We start from the raw sequence: 16791 nt of genomic DNA, 5'->3' as shown, positions 1-16791 counted from the left end.
CAAAGAGGTTTGACTACTTAGTAATAATATTGTTTATTTTCTACTACCAACTTTCTTTTTTGCAGTGCATGTGTATCATCAGAAGCTGGGTGATGGGGTGGAAAAGAAATATTCAGGCACAATTTCACACTATACCTGAAAAAAAAACACTGCTGCTTCTAATACCCAGGTCTGATACCAGATTGGAGTAGTTTTTACTTCTATGTTTTTGTTTTTGTAATACCTTTTCTCAAAATGGCCACCATTGGGGCATCTTTAGTCCACCGTCAATGACCCAAGCCCTAATTGTGAACATGTTGCTGTTTTTACCATGGGCTGCCAACCCAGGAGAGTTGGAGGTTGTGTGATGATGGATGTCTGACCACTTGGAGGACCTGTAGAAAAGTCTGTGCTTTGGGGCACCTGGCTGGCTCAGTTGGTAGAGCATGTGACTCTATCTCAGGGTTGTGAGTTCTAGCCCCACACGGGTGCAGAGATTACTTAAAAATAAAATCTTAGGAGCGCCTGGGTGGCTCAGTTGGTTAAGCGTCCAATTCTTGGTTTCAACTCAGATCATGATCTCATGGTTAGTGAGTTAGAGCCCCACATTGGGCTCTGCGATCTCTGTCTCCCTCTCTTTGCCCCTCCCCCACTCGCACTCTCCCTCTCTCAAAAATAAGCAATTAAAAAAAATAAAATCTTGTGGCGCCTGGATGGCTCAGTCGGTTGGGCATCCGACTTTGGCTCAGGTCATGATCTCACAGTCCATGAGTTTAAGCCCCGCGTTGGACTCTGCACTGACAGCTCAGAGCCTGGAGGCTACTTCAGATTCTGTTTCCCTCTCTCTCTGCCCCTACCCCACTCACACTCTGTCTCTGTCTCAAAAATACATATAAAAGCATAAAAATTTAAAAATAAAACCTTTAAAAGATTCTGTGCTTCAGTTCTGCCTTACAAAAGCACCTTTCACTTTTTTTTTTTTTTTTGGTAATTAGTTCTTAAAGTAGGGTAAGCCACCTCCTTCAGGCTGATTTGATTTACAGATGCTCTTGCTCTCTGCTCTTCCTCTGGTAAACTGCAGTTTATCAATACTGTTCCTAAAATCTGATGTTACCCATTATTTTTTTCTCTCCATCTTCCATGGTAATAGAATTCTAGCCAGACACATGTTTAAAGAATACATTTCTCTGCAGCTAGATGTGGTCAAGTGTCCTGGTAAATAGGATGTAAATGGATGTGCTGTGTAGCTCCTTAAGACAGCTTTCCATATAGGATAGCTAGACTCAAGAGTACAAGGGAGTGAATTATTGGTCCCTATGACAATACAGATGGATCTTAAGGGCTTAATGCTGTGATAGAAGTGATAGAGTGATAGAAGCCACTCTCAAAAGGTTACATACTATATAATCCTGTTTATATGACACTCTGGAAAAGGCAAAACTATACGGAAAGAACAGAGAGCCGTCACAATAGGCTGGAGTGGGAGAAACGTTTGACTGCAAAGGAGCAGGAAAAGGGAATGTTGGGGGGTGATGCGCAAATATTTCTTTCAGGTTAATGATACTCTTTGTGGAGCAGGAAGGAGTCCATAGTCCTTTCTTCACTGACCCTTCACTGAATTCAAAACTTGGGGCCGTGAGGGAAAGGCGGAGAAACACGGGATGGCCTATAGAATAGCAGTTAGTAGTTAATGAGACATGGGTATCTCCTGGGCGCCCTGTAAGAAATACGCCCAGAGAGCCTCCTGGAAATCCTTACTCCGTAGATTCAGGGTAGAACCCACGTTTCTCTTTTTAACAAAAAAGAGTGGTGGCTTCTGGTTGGAGAGCCCCAAACCCGGCTATCGCGTCTAACGTGGGAGTTGCTCCCAGGTCCCAGCCGGCACTGGGAGCCGGCTGGGGGAATCCTCCACTCACGTCAGCGACGCACAGAGAAGCTTCCATGAGACGCCAGCAACCTCACCCCACTCAATTCTCTCCGGCCTCCAGGGCGCAGGCGCCGTTCGCCCCGCCCCGCACGCAGGATTGATTCCTCCTTGCGCGGTGGCCCGTCTGCGCAGGCTCGGGACTTACCTTGGGAGGAGGGGCCGGGGAAGGGGTGGGGTTTGTTCTTTGTGGGTTCGGAGACTTCGGGGCCGCCGGCCTGTTGCGAGCGCTGCGCGCTAGCCCGTGACATTGTTGGAAGTGTCCCTCCGCGAGGGGCTGTGGGGCCTGGAGCTAGGAGATCGAGTTGCAGTGTCCCCGTGAGGCTCTCTTTTGAATCCCTGCTAGCTCCGGGCCGCGGAGGCGCACTGGGTACCGAGGTAGCAGGTGTGGCTACGGCCGTATCTCTTGGTGGTGTGGTAGTCATCATGGGTGTGGGTCTGCGGTGAAACTGGGGTCCAGAGTCCGGTCCCGAGGAGCAAGGCGACGGAGCGAAGCCAGGGGGCCCAGGTCCGGCTCGTGAGGGGTCTGAGAGCGCGCCTGAAAGCAGGGGAACCGCACCACCCCGGGCGGCAGTGCTACGCGCTCGGACAGGAGTCTGGGTTTGACTGCTCTGTTCTGGGCCTTGCAGGTCGCCTGGGCGTCACTGCGCGGAGTGGGAATGCCCGATGTCACCTAGCTTGCTCCCTGCTCTCTGAGCCGTAAGGGAGGACCGCAGGGCTGCGGCTGCAGGACAGACATTTGGACCTAGTGAAAGGACGTCGCCGCTTAGCCCCAGCTATGGACTCCACAGCATCAGGTTTGGCTCTCGAGGGTGGAGAGGGCCAGAAGCCCTTCTGGGGAGTTAGTCGCGGGCCAAGGAGGAGGACGACCCTAGGAAGAGGCCGAGGAATCCAAGGAAGGGGCAGAGCCTGTAACCGCCTTCCCTGTGGCATTTCCTAATTATCCAAGCCCAGGAGCGTGAAGTCTCCGTATCCAGACACCATGGTAGAGGTGGAGGGGATGGCCGCGGAAGACTTCCCAAAAGCCAGAGGAGAGCCGGGAGGGCTCTCCTGTGTGGGAGGGAGAGGGTAAATAATAAACAAACCTGTGAAGGAGTGGCCTTGGCCAGGGATCAGAGGGCAGTGGGGCCATTTAGAGCCTTGCCACCATTTCCTTTATTGCTTCATTAAGTAATAAGATTCCTCCAGCCTTTCTAGCTCAACTGTGTAGAAGATTAGCAGTATACATGGGGGGTACTTCCTGTAGTCACCTCTTCACTAGTGTTGGGGACAAGGCAATCCAGGTGACCCATGAGTTTTTAAGCCATTTCTTTCTATGTTTAGAATCTCCTGTCCTTCACCAAGTGGGCATTTTAACTTTTCGTTCTTCAGCGCACATGCTCAAGGTCACAAGACTGGCCAGTGGCAGAACTGGGCCGAATCTCTGGGACCAGCACCCCCTCTGTATTCCTTTATGCCTTGTATTCTGTAGACTAGAGCACAAGAATCATCTCAAACTCTTTAGAAATGCAGACTCTCAGGCCCTACCCCACATACACTGAATCAGAGTCTGTTTAACAAGATCCCCCAGAATCCATACACACATTAACGTTTGAGATGTGCTGACCTATGCTATGCTATGCTGCCTGCCATTTCCATGCTTTTGTTGTTGTTAGCTATGATAACTTCTTTGGCATGGTTGCGGCTAGTGTATTGTTTGTTTTCAGGCTTTGAAAATAGTATGATATAAAAACCCTATTATAGTGGGACTTAAAAAGTATGCTTGCAGAGACCTATGCTTGGGAACTTCTCAGGGAGAACTGACCTTTGAGCTGGGTTCCCAAGGATGAGGGGAAAGGTGTAACTTCTTTCCCTTAAAGTGTATATATTTCTTGGCCTTGCCCTGGGCCTTGTCTTGTGTTCTTAATCTCATACCATAGGCTATATTTAAAGTTCCTTGAAAGTCTTCTCCATGTTTATATTTTTAAAAGGCCTAGTAGAGGAGATGCCCAGTAAGTAACTCTCCAGTGGAGTGGCTGGAATTTGGTGATACTTCACTTACCTGAAGCCTGCTGTGGCCTTTGGACAGGAGAGGTGGGGGAGGGCTTGTGCAATTCTGTCTCCTGTAGGATAGCTAGAGGCTGCCCGTCAGCTCCCTTTGACCCAGCTCTGTCCCCAGAACCACTGAGGTGACATACTGACTCTTCAGGGGTTTCCAGCTTGGGGAATCTGGGAGCTGCAAAGGCCATAAGGGTTAGCCTTCCTTATGGCTCCTTTTACCTTCTTAGTTCTCCCTTCTCAGGACCCTGCTCTTTCTCCAGAGAGATACCCAGGAGAAAAGGGAACAGCCAGTTTATTCCTGAAAGCCAGGCCCCAGGTGAGTTGGGGTTCTCTTCATTATTCCTCAAATGATTGAACTATAATGTATTCGCCTCCTTTTCTCTGGAGCCTCTTTGTTCGCTCAAGGGAACTGACCCCAATTCCTGCTCTGCTGGAGGCTGAACCCATCAAGGTGGATGCTGGCCTCCCTGTCCCTTTCTAGGGCCCCCTCCTCTCTGCTCAGTATGTACTCACACAGATCTTTTGGTTTATTTCTGTCATGAGCATTGCAGTGAGTACCAAGTAATGGAGGGAGCCCTGAACTTGAAGGAGTGTCACTACCGCAGAAAGGGGCGGGAGGGGAGACTCTGGTACCCAGGACGCAGCCCCAGTCACAGTAAGGTTGTGCATGGTTTGATGACAGATGGACGTGGCACAGATAGGCCTTTCCATCAGGATGTAGTAAAAGAACAATGAGCCTGGCGAGGTTCGGGAAGGCTCATGGAGAAAAGGGGGCAAGGACATTCTGAGGGTATGGACAGGTGGAGAGGCCGTTTGAGGCTATGTGCCTGTTCAGATGTTATCTTCCTGGATTAGTGAGAAGATAGACTTAACTTACCTCCTGGCTGGAACACTCACCTAACTTCTCTATGCATTGGGTTTGCAGTTGTGAAATGAGGATGGTAATCATGTTAACGATAATGGTGGGGCGCCTGGGTGGCTCAGTCGGTCAAGTGTCCAACTTTAGCTCAGGTCATGGTCTCATGGTTTGTGAGTTCGAGCCCCACGTCGGGCTCTGTGCTGACAGCTCAGAGCCTGGAGCCTGTTTCGGATTCTGCGTCTTCCTCTCTGCTCCTCCCCTGCTCACGCTTTGTCTCTCTCTCTCAAAAATAAATAAACATTAAAAAAAAATTTTTTTTTAAATCATGTTAATGATCATGGTGAAAATAGTAATAGCCATTATGTACTGAGAACCAAATATGTATCAGGAGCCGTTCTACACAATTTACTTACACTAGCTCATTTCATCTTTCAAACATTCTTATTTTGAAGAATGGCAACTGAGGCACAGAGAGGTAACTGAGAAAAGCAAGAGAGATAAAGTCACTTGTATATGGTTATCTAGCACATAAGGAAGGCAGCCTAGTTTCAGCACATAAGGAAGGCAGCCTAGTTTCAGATCCAGGTTGTCTGGCTTTAAGATCTTAACCACTCAATAACGCAGTTACCTCATATCATTGCTGGAGTCTTCTGGTAAATGGTAATTCCTAGTCAGCTTCGGTTGTGAGGGGGTAAACGGAGTAATGGTGACCGACTCCAGAATTGGATTCAGGTTTGGCTGTAGTAGGCTGGATGTGGAGAAAATCAAGTGGAAGGCTGTGGATGCCAGGCTGCCTCATTTCCTAGCAGCCAAGATGGTAGTTTCGTGTATTGTAGCCTAATGATAGACATTTGTATTTAATTTTCTAGCCAGTGGGGGAAATCCCCACCAATAGAGGATTCTCACAGATAACTAGTAGGATAATAAATCGAGTTTCAACCTCTTTGGCCTTAATGTACACCATTCAGAGGTATATCAGAGAGCTTAATCTAGGAATGTCGTAGGAACGATGGCCTGTAGATCTCAATGGCTCATAGTAACAAAGGTGTATTTCTTCTTTATGTTACGTATCACTAGTGGGCCAGCTCTGACTCCTCCACACCCTCTTTGCTCTGGGATTCATGCTGAAAGATCAAGTCTGCTCTGGGATGTTGTTATGTGGCAGGGAAAAGTACAGTGTCAGAACCAGGAGATGGTTCTTCTGGCTTCTGCCCACAACTCATTGGCCGAAGCAAGTCATGTGGCCAAGCCTAATGTCAGTGAGGTGGGAAGTATAAATAGGCCTTCCATAATGTGGGGCGTCAGGGGAGGGGAGTGAATACTTTGAACAAATAATTAGTCTGCCACTGTCTGTTTTCTTACAAATATTCACTTCCCTCCCTCCACACACAATCTCTCCCCAAGAGAGATAACCTAAAACCTCTATTTAGTTACCTACTAAGAGCATTAAGATCAAAGTCTTGGATGGTGTGATGGCCTCAACATCAGGTCTGGATGTTTTTCCTCCGGATCTGGAGATCTCTGAACCTATGATGTAAAAGGACAAATTGCCTGAATCCATATATCCAATACAGTGGAATAATGCAGACAGGATAACCACAAGATAACCACAATTAGGAGTCCGGGAAGGGGAAGCATGGGAGGAGCCCAGCAATCTCAGGTCTGCAGCAGCTATGAAATTCCTCTGGGCAGACTTGGTGAGAAACGCTGACCTTGGGACCAGGAAGTCTTCTGGTTATGCCCTGCTTCTGCTACCTGGATGGAGCTCCTCAGGCCAGTGCTCTCCTTAGCTCTTGGCTCTGCCCCCAAGTTCCTTCTGCAGTACCCTCCTTGGTCGCCTATGAAATGATATTGGAGAATAAACTCACTTGAGGGCTAAGCAACTTTTTCATCCTCCTTGAATAAATTGATGGCCCAAGGACTTTTTCAAGTCATGAACATTCGGTGTAACTCTTGAAAAGGTCATCAGCTTTTTATGTATTTGTTTTCTGTCACTTCCATGTGTCAGCAATTTTACCCACAGTTCTTTTTTGTGGAACTCTTGGGGGTTTTCTTGAGAAAGCCATTCCTTTAGTCACTAAGCACTTCAGCTGCCCTGAAAGGATTTACTGGGAGCCATCTGAAATTATTCAGAGGTTTAAACAAAAGGTTTGACAACCACACTCTTTGGTCCTTCCATTAGGTTGTTAACCATCCTTTGTCATGTAAAAGGCTTATCTATATTGTCTTTGACCAACTGGGAACCAGAATTGGTTAAATCTCCAACTCTGTAAGTTTACAATTTCCGGATCCTTTCTTTTGCCTTCCATTTTTATTTTGCAAACTAGCCAACTCTTGAGCTCATTTCTTTTTTTTGAGATATTTTGTCAACTTCTGCCAATAACAACCACCTCACACTACTGATGTTCCAGCCTCTTCTCACAGCACCACAAATTCATTCTTACATTGTTCGTCTTTCCAGTTATTGCAGACAACTGTTTTAGCACACAGTTCACCACCAAATTACATGGGTTGCCATAGCATCAATAACTTTCTTTACTTCTGGCTCTAAGCCAAACTCACATATTTTAGGCTTTTTGTGATGGCAGAACCCTGCTTTAAGTACTAGGTTTTTTTTTTTTGTTTTTTGTTTTTTGTTTTTTTTTTAATGAGTCAGTTTAGGCTAGTTATGCTTGCTATATTAAGAACAGCAACACTTCAAAGACTTCTATCATCAAAGGTTTATTTTTTGCCTGTATTACATGTTTCACATTCTGTTTGTGAAAAGCAGATTATTTGACTACACTTAGGTCATTGGAACAGGAAATTCAGTCCTACAGGGAGAGCCAGTGAATATTTTGAATAAATAATGTAATCTATCAAAAGGGGTTATTAGAAGTGAGTTTTCCATATCTGATTATTTTGGACTGACTTATGTTAATGTAAAATTTTTACTTTGACTTATTCTATGGAATCAATGTCTAAATGGGATTTCTAAACATATTTTGGGAGAAGTATAGGAGTTTATGCTACATTTATCTGCATTTTAGTTCATGGTATGTGAATTATCATACAGTGTAAGTCAAATGGGAGGTTATCTCGTTGCTGTTTAGAGGGTGACAGGATACTTCTGGTTGGGACCCACAGAGTGTTTGTCCCTTGTGGAGACCTGGGATCCAGGGTCTGTCAATTTTGCACATTCAGGAATTGAATGAATAGGAATAGAAAAGTGATTAGGCTTTGGGGGAGAGGATTCATGGTAATCAAACTCATAAAAGACTTAACGATTCATTATAAGGCTACTTGGTACACTATCACTGAACTGTGTGCTGGGGTGGCGTGGGGGTAAATTATTATAAATCCCAAATTATTTGATTTGGATTTAGTGAAAATTGTCATTAAAATCATAGGTCACAAGTTTCAAAAATAGAAGACTATTGATACTAGTGCGTTTGAGAATGCAGAGCGTATAGCCTGTTATTTCTAGTTGATTCGAATTAAGTGCAACTAAGTTGAGAGTAGAACTTGTAGAAAATGAAGGAAATGGATTACATTTGTCCCCCTAAGCAGAATGTCTCTGTAGGGTTGATTCTCTTGAGACCCTGATTATATTTCCTTTTTTTTTTTTTTTAACTTGTTTTTTTATTTTTTTAAAATTTACATCCAAATTAGTTAGCATATGGTGCAACAATGATTTCAGGAGTAGATTCCTTCGTGCCCCTTACCCATTTAGCCCATCCCCCCTCCCACAGCCCCTCCAGTAACCCTCTGTTTGTTCTCCATATTTATGAGTCTCTTCTGTTTTGTCCCCCTCCCTGTTTTTATATTATTTTCGTTTCCCTTCCCTTATGTTCATCTGTTTTGTCTCTTAAAGTCCTCATAGGAGTGAAGTCATATGATATTTGTCTTTCTCTGACTAATTTCACTTAGCATAATATCCTCCAGTTCCATCCACGTAGTTGCAAATGGCAAGATTTCATTCTTTCTGATTGCCGAGTGATACTCCATTGTATATATATACCACCTCTTTATCCATTCATCCATCGATGGACATTTGGGCTCTTTCCATACTTTGGCTATTGTCGATAGTGCTGCTATAAACATGGGGGTGCATGTGCCCCTTCGAAACAGCACACCTGTATCCCTTGGATAAATGCCTAGCAGTGCAATTGCTGGGTCGTAGGGTAGTTGTATTTTTAGTTTTTTGAGGAACCTTCATACTGTTTTCCAGAGTGGCTGCACCAGCTTGCATTCCCACCAACAATGCAAAAGAGATCCTCTTTCTGACCCTGATTATATTTCTAAGCAGTGTGACTAAAGTATTGACAAGAGTGGGCACTTACTACTTCCAAGTAGTAAGGAAGATACGTTTCCTGAAGCAGCTTAAAATATTTTTGAGATGACAAAATCCCAAACTGGGCATTGGGATAGCTAGGAACTCGTGGAATCCCTTCTACATCCTAAGGTTCTACTCAGACGCCCATCCTCTCTTCTTCCTGGGGCTGTTAATGTGCTCCCTAAGGATACAGCAGTGTCTTCTGTGTTTCAGGATCTGATGACATTCAAGGATGTGGCTGTGGAATTCACCCAGTGGGAATGGGGGCAGCTGGATCCTGCTCAGAAGGACCTGTACAGGGAAGTGATGCTGGAGAACTTCAAGAACTTGGCCTCTCTGGGTGAGCTCAGCTCCTCCAAAGCCTAAAGCCTGCCCATCAGGCCTGCCATCTTTATTTCATTGTTGTTTAAAAGCTTGGGGTTTCTAGGCCTGTTGGCTGAGTTTTGCCCTGGGGTTCTGGAATCAGACATTTACATTTTCTCTGGAGTCCTCATTCTTCATTCGTAGGAAAAGTCTTGCTCGCTATGAAACCATAATAAGAAGTTTCATGATTCTGCTCCTAATATTTTACAATGCCTATTTGTAGGCTTTCCACACCTATTTCTCCCCCAGAAAGACCTAGGGCTAAAGCCTTGGCCTCTAACATACCCAGTCATGATCCTTTTCTTTCTCTACCATCAGGGCTTCCAGTATCTAAACCATATGTGATCTGCCAGTTGGAGGAAGGGGGAGAGCCCTGTGTGGTAGAGGGAGAAATCTCAACAGGTGAGTGAGTGAGACCTAAGCAGCATCACACCCAATAAGGATCAGCCCTGGGTAGGAAGTTGCCCTGAAACCTTGGTTAGGGGACTATCCTCTGAGAGGTGAGGCTACTTGTCAGAAGCCCTCCACCCACTACAGTATTTTGAAAATTTTTTTTAATGTTTATTTATTTTTGAGAGACAGAGTACAAGTGGGGGAGGGGCAGAGAGAGAGGGAGACACAGAATCTGAAGCAGGCTCCAGGCTCTGAGCCGTCAGCACAGAGCCCGACACAGGGCTTGAACTCATGAGCTGTGAGATCATGACCTGAGCTGAAGTTTGACACTTAACCGACTGAGCCACCAGGCACCCCAACAGTATTTTGAATACTATTAGGCTTTTGTAATTATCTCTAGTGTCAGAAGAAGAGATGTTCATTTTCTTCTCTAGCACTTAAGCTGCTTTTGGTACCCATCTCTGCCCGCCCCTTCTAAATTCTTAGTGCCACTCAGTATCGCTAGATGTCACATGATCAATGTTGGATGGACTCTAAGGGTCAACAGTTGTAAATGGCCAGACTGTCTTATATCAGCAGGGTTAAGGGAGTTACTAAGAGACCAAACAGAACAGTTGAGTGGCCTAGAAACTAAAGGGTTACAGGCAAGGGCAGATGGATGATGTCAAGAAGATCAAGGTGAGGACACTGAGCTTCAACAGAGGTGGTTCCAGAAACAAAGACTACTCCTTGCCATCTGTTGATGTCATCTCTTTGAGACCATGTATTCCTAGGTGACTTGAGAGTACCTGATAGGCCTCACCTCTTGGAGCAGAATTCTGGACTCAGAGCTCTTCTTCTTGCCATGTGTAGCCCAAGCACAGTGGAGAAAGGTGACAGTCTATGCCAATGTTCATCTCTGAGGCAGAATCACAGCCCTAGGTCAGAGGTAAAGCTCAGGAAAGAAGTCCTCAAATCCCAAGGCACAGGTTGGGACTCATAGGAGCCTAGAATAGAGGACAGAGAGGGAAGTTGCTGATCTCTCCTATATTAGTCTTTTCTTAATCTTTTTTTTTTAAAGTTTATTTATTTTGAGAGAGAGAGAGAGGGCATGTGCATGTGCGTGTGCAAGTTGGGGAGGGACAGAGAGAGAGAGGGAGAGAGAGAATCCCAAGCAGGCTCCCCACCAACAGCACAGAGCCCAATGTGGGGCTCAATCTCATGAACCATGAGATCATGACCTGAGCCAAAATCAAGAGTTGGATGGTTAACTGACTGAGCCACCCAGGTGCTCCTTTCTTGTTCTTTTTCTGATTGGGAGCAAGGGTCTGACATCTGGATCTGGTCTCAAGATAAATATCTGTCCATTTACAGTGCTCTACAAATATGGCTGTGCTTCAGAATCTCTCAGGGAACTTGTTGAAACATCCAGATCCCCAGGGGTCACACAAGACCCACTGACTCAGAATCTAGCCTTTGGGAGCACTGGCGTCACTAGTCATTTACCTTTTCAGACACTTTATTTTTATTGTATTCATTTTCTATTGTTGCTGAAACAAATTGCCACAAACTTAAAGAGTTTAAACTTATTAGTTTAGACTTTAGACTTATTATTTAGTAGTTCATAGGTCAGAAGTCTGGCATGGGTCTCACACAAGATGTCAGCAGAGGTGTTCCTTTCTGGAGTGGCTAGGGTAGAATCTGCTTTCTGGTTATTTGAGTTGTTAGCAGAACCAGTTTCTTGCGGTTGTGAAACCGAGATCCTTGTTTTCTTGCTGGCTATAAACTGAGGAATGGTAACAGCTTCTAGAGACTGCTACATTCCTTGGCTCTTGGTGCCCATTCTCCACCATCAAAGACAGAAATGGTGGGCTGAGTCCTTCTCACACCACATCTCTCTGACCCAGCCATGAAATGCTCTCTGATTTGAAGGATGTGGGTGATTACATTGGTCCTGTCTGAATAATCCAGGATAATCTCCCCATCTAAAGGTTTGGGCTCTTTTTTTTTTTTTAAATTTTTTTTTTCAACGTTTATTTATTTTTGGGACAGCGAGAGACAGAGCATGAACGGGGGAGGGGCAGAGAGAGAGGGAGACACAGAATCGGAAACAGGCTCCAGGCTCCGAGCCATCAGCCCAGAGCCTGACGCGGGGCTCGAACTCCCGGACCGCGAGATCGTGACCTGGCTGAAGTCGGACGCTTAACCGACTGCGCCACCCAGGCGCCCCTAAAGGTTTGGGCTCTTAATCACATCCGCAAAGTCCCTTTAGCCATGTAAGGCATTTTTTTCTTGTGCCATGTAAGGTACATATTTACAAGTTCTTGGGATTAGGGCATGGATGTCTTTGAGGGAGAATTAATCTTCCTGTCACAATTATATATAGTAATATAAACTGAAGTGCTGAGGGGACCTTGTGAGGGCATCTTCCTACCCTCTTCTCATCTTTACGATCTTTGGACTTACCTTGTGTACTGGAATCCAAACACTATTTTTTCAGGTTTTCCTAATCTGCATTCACTTGCTTATCACTTATTCTTGGTAACTCCAAAACCTCAGACATATACCATTCTTGAAAGAAACTGTACACGTCTCAGATGATATTATTATTATTATTATCATTATTTTGAGGTGAAAGAATTCACCTGAGGCAGACAAAGGAGATAGAAGTTTATTGAATACACTGCAAGGAAGCAGTGGGCAGGACAGCAAAGGAGAGGCGACAGCAAAGGAGAGGCTGTCTGCCTCGGATATTATTTTAAAGCTTCATGATCTTACATCCATTATAGGATTTTACTTCCTCTTCGCCCATGGAACAGTTAATACAAGCATGTCTCTTTTTTCCCCCACCCAGACTGGGAGAAAAGGCCTAAAGCCAAGGAATCAAGACTAAATCAGGATATTTCCAAAGAGGAATTATTCCCCATAGCATCAGTAGAAAAACACATCAGAGATGAACTCTCCTTCTGCAAACTGAAAGCAATTTGTGGTTGTGATGACCAGTTAGAGATACATCCAAAAAAACTGGAGGGACATCCGAAAGAAATGTCAGTCACTCACAAATTTACTACCACCCTTAGGATAGATCGTGAATGGAGTGATTTTGGGAGAAGTTTAGACTTAAGATCAGTCCTTTTTAACCAACACAATGTTCCCATAGGAGAAGGATCTTATAAATCGGACACAGAATTCAGACAGACTTCAGGAAGAAGTAACTCCCGGAGAACCCATCCAGGGAAGAAGCCTTGTAAATGTAATGAATGTGGGAAGTCTTTCCATTTCCAGTCAGAACTTAGGCGCCATCAGAGATGTCACACTGGAGAAAAGCCCTATGAATGCAGTGAATGTGGGAGAGCCTTTGGTCATATTTCATCGCTTATTAAACATCAGAGAACTCATACTGGAGAAAAGCCCTATGAATGCAGCGAGTGTGGGAGAGCCTTCAGCCAGAGTTCATCTCTTGTTCTACATTATAGATTTCATACTGGAGAGAAACCTTACAAATGTAATGAATGTGGAAGAGCCTTTGGTCATACTTCATCCCTTATTAAACATCAGAGAACTCATACTGGAGAAAAGCCCTATGAATGCAGGGAATGTGGGAGAACCTTCAGCCAGAGTTCATCTCTCATTGTACATTATAGATTTCATACTGGAGAGAAACCTTACAAATGTAATAAATGCGGGAGAGCCTTCAGCCAGAGTTCATCTCTCACTCAACATTATAGATTTCATACTGGAGAGAAACCCTACAAATGTAATGAATGTGGGAGAGCCTTTGCTCATACCGCATCCCTTATTAAACATCAGAAAAGTCATGCTGGAAAAAAGGCTGTATGAATTCAGTGAACGTAGGAAGGCTTTCAGCTGGAGTACACACATGATTCGCATTACACACATTGGCGAGAGCTCCTATAAGTGTAATGTATGTGCGACGACTTGGTTGGAAGACATCTTATTTAACATCAGACAGTACACGCTAAAGAGACGCTCTGTCAATGTTAAGAGAGAAGCTGGGCTTTGAATCACACTATCAAACAGCAGAGAATCCATCCTAGTGAGAAACCAAATATGTGTGATGGATTTGGAAAGGCTTTCGTCAGAGGATACCCATTATTCAACGTCAGACAGTTTCTACTGGCCAGAAGCCTTATCCATGCAATGAATATGGCACAGCTTTCAGTCACATATTGTTCAATCAATCAATCAGCCAACCAACCAGTAAGTAAACAAACATCAGATAACTCATACTGGAGAGCAACTACAAGTGTGGTAAAAGCCATCTGTAATACTTCTTCCTTTACTAAGCACCAAGAACACATATAAAAGGGAAGCCCCCTGAAAGCAGTAAATGTGGGAAGGTCTATCAGAGCTCATCTCTTCAAAAGAATCAGAGAATCATTCTTGAGAAAAACACTATGGAAATGGTGAATGTGGGAGTGCCTTTAGCCAAACCTCTTTCCTTTATAAACATCAGTGAACTCACCCTACTAGTTAGAAATCCTGGGAATGTAATGCACGTGGAAAAGCCTTTGGCAGATTTTCCACCCATTTTGCACATCAGAGAATGTGTACTAGAGTGACTCTTTGAATTTGGTGAAACTAGGAAAACCCACTAGTATAGTTCAGGCCTCAGCATACATTAAGGCTTCACTCCGTAGAGAAACCTGGGAACTTAATGGATGTGGGGAAAATTCCTTTCAGACTTGAGATTCGTAAAACAAGAGCTGAAAGGAATCTGAGAAATCACAGTCTGGTGATTTTCTACCTGGTAGGGGCTCTTTATAACTGCAATGTGCTTTGCCTCCCCATTTGGTGAGCGGAGGGAGGTGTTACCATGTGGGCGAAGAGAATGGCGGCTGAGCGAGGTGGAGAGCCACCAGTGACTTAGCCCAACCATAGTTTAGAGCTAAGGAAACTGATCTTCTGGAAGTGCCATGCCCTGGGCTGGGCCTCGTTCCTTCTGGTTCACAGCTGTGGTTTTGAGATGGAGAGACTGAAGATCTTCCTGTACAAAACTCCCATGCACTCATTACACGTTACCTTTCTCTAAGAGGCAATGGAGTGGTATTTAAAAAATTTTTTTTTCAACGTTTTTTATTTATTCTTGGCACAGAGAGAGACAGAGCATGAACGGGGGAGGGGCAGAGAGAGAGGGAGACACAGAATCGGAAACAGGCTCCAGGCTCCGAGCCATCAGCCCAGAGCCTGACGTGGGGCTCGAACTCACGGACCGCGAGATCGTGACCTGGCTGAAGTCGGACGCTTAACCGACTGCGCCACCCAGGCGCCCCTGGAGTGGTATTTTTAAAGTTTGAGCAAAAAGCAATTTTTGTTAGATCATTATGCTACTAGATTTGGGATTTTCAAAATAAAATAAAAAATTTTTATACATTAAAATCATTAAATATGCACATTGTATAAAAAGATCAAAACTTCAAAAACATTATTCCAAGTGAAAGTAGCCAGATGCCAGATACCATGTATTGTATAGTTCCTTTTATAGGAAATGTCCAGAAATGGCAAGTCTTCGGAGGCAAAGTACATTCCTGATTTCCTGGTGCTGGGAGAGGTAATTGGGAGTGAATGCAATGTTACAAGGAATCTTTTTGGAGTGATGCAAATGTCCTAAAACTGGATTATGGTGACGGTCGAACAATTTGGTAAATTTACTAAAAATCATTGAATTGTGCACAGAATATGGGTGAAATTTATGGTATATAAAATACACCTGAATAAAAATTGTTTTTTAAAAATCTCAAATATACAAATACACCAACTATTGCTAAACTACTTTTCCTGTCTTGTCTGTTACTTCGGTGTGTCTGTGTGTGTTTATTTTCTGAAATAGTTACCCCTAAGCTTACTGAGTCTCAATTTCATATCATGTTGCCTCTGAAATTTATATGGAAAAACCAAAAGCAGGAGCTGGCATAGACCAGAATAGTCTTGACTAAAAGATTAGCTTAAACTAAAAACAGTCCTTTAACCATTTTAAGTACAGATTAGGAAGCTGAGCCCAGACATCAGGGGATCAGTTCAAAGTGGGTCCATGCAGACAGGCAGGACTAGGGGTCCAACAGGCTGGCTAAGACAGAGGGGTGCAGGCAGATAGGATGAACAGGCATCTGGACAGCTGAGATCAGAATGCCAGTCTAGGAACCTAGAAATCATGGAAATTGCTTCCTAGAGAGCCAGGTTGCACAGGGAAGAAAGAGCAAATTTATTATATTAGTAATAGCTTAGTTTGCTCTATCTGTTCTCCCAATGCCCTTCTCTAACCCCAACCTAAGTCCCTTTATATACCTGGATACCTGCGACTTTATAGCTGGTCTTGCTTAACGTCTGTCCCTCCTGTGTATCTTTGCCATGTTAACCATTATCAGTGTGCACCCATTGCCTCATCTGAAAACCTTTGTGAAGAGGACATTTAATGCCAAACTGAGTGAGGATCTATCTTCACTCAGTTTGGCATTAAATGTCCTCTTTGCTCTGCCTTAACCTCCTGCTACTCCTGACAGAACCTCTAGTACAGACAAACTAGTTAGCTTGTCATACCTCAGACATGCCTCCACACACCCCTGCCTGTTCCACCAGGCTGGGATGCCCCCTTCACTTATCTGAAGCCTGATAATTGGTCATAACCCTGTTCAAACACCCCCCTCCTCAGGGAAGAATTCTCTTGAACATTGATGTGAAGTCATAGCTTACTGATTTGCAATTGTAAAAGCATTTGTGTTTGCTTAAGGTTTTTAAAAACAAAAAGTATCTTGTCTTGGGATAGTTCTTACTACTGTTTTGATCTATTTAAATTACTGGTTGTTTATCAGTTTCCCACTTTCTTGTCTCCTGAACCAGATTATCAGCTGCTTTGGGTAATTTCTCATACTTCCTCTAAAATGAGCAGACAGTACGTCATTACTAACCATGTGTTAATTT

At 44.3% G+C, this 16791-nt stretch overlaps 1 protein-coding gene across 6 annotated transcripts; it reads left to right on the top strand.

Annotated features, from left to right (window-relative positions):
• The first annotated feature begins 2118 nt into the window (after positions 1-2118).
• Positions 2119-14992, top strand: ZNF514 (zinc finger protein 514). Of its 6 annotated transcripts, none has more exons than XM_047069387.1 (6): positions 2125-2288; positions 2533-2700; positions 4204-4259; positions 9331-9457; positions 9799-9882; positions 12707-14992. In XM_047069387.1, exons 2-6 carry the CDS (start codon positions 2682-2684, stop codon positions 13690-13692), a joined length of 1272 nt encoding a protein of 423 aa, XP_046925343.1. In that variant the 5' UTR covers positions 2125-2288; positions 2533-2681; the 3' UTR covers positions 13693-14992. The 6 variants fall into 6 exon arrangements, with proteins under 6 accessions (XP_046925341.1, XP_046925340.1, XP_046925344.1 ...); XM_047069386.1 differs by having other exon boundaries at positions 4171-4259; XM_047069385.1 differs by having other exon boundaries at positions 2119-2221; positions 2533-4259.
• Positions 14993-16791: the final 1799 nt, after the last annotated feature.

Source organism: Lynx rufus, unplaced genomic scaffold (assembly GCF_022079265.1).
Source record: "Lynx rufus isolate CCGP_SWC_20201006 ecotype Redwood Valley unplaced genomic scaffold, mLynRuf1.p SCAF_8, whole genome shotgun sequence".
NCBI lineage: Eukaryota > Metazoa > Chordata > Mammalia > Carnivora > Felidae > Lynx > Lynx rufus.
This window is presented reverse-complemented; position numbering and strand designations above follow the sequence as displayed.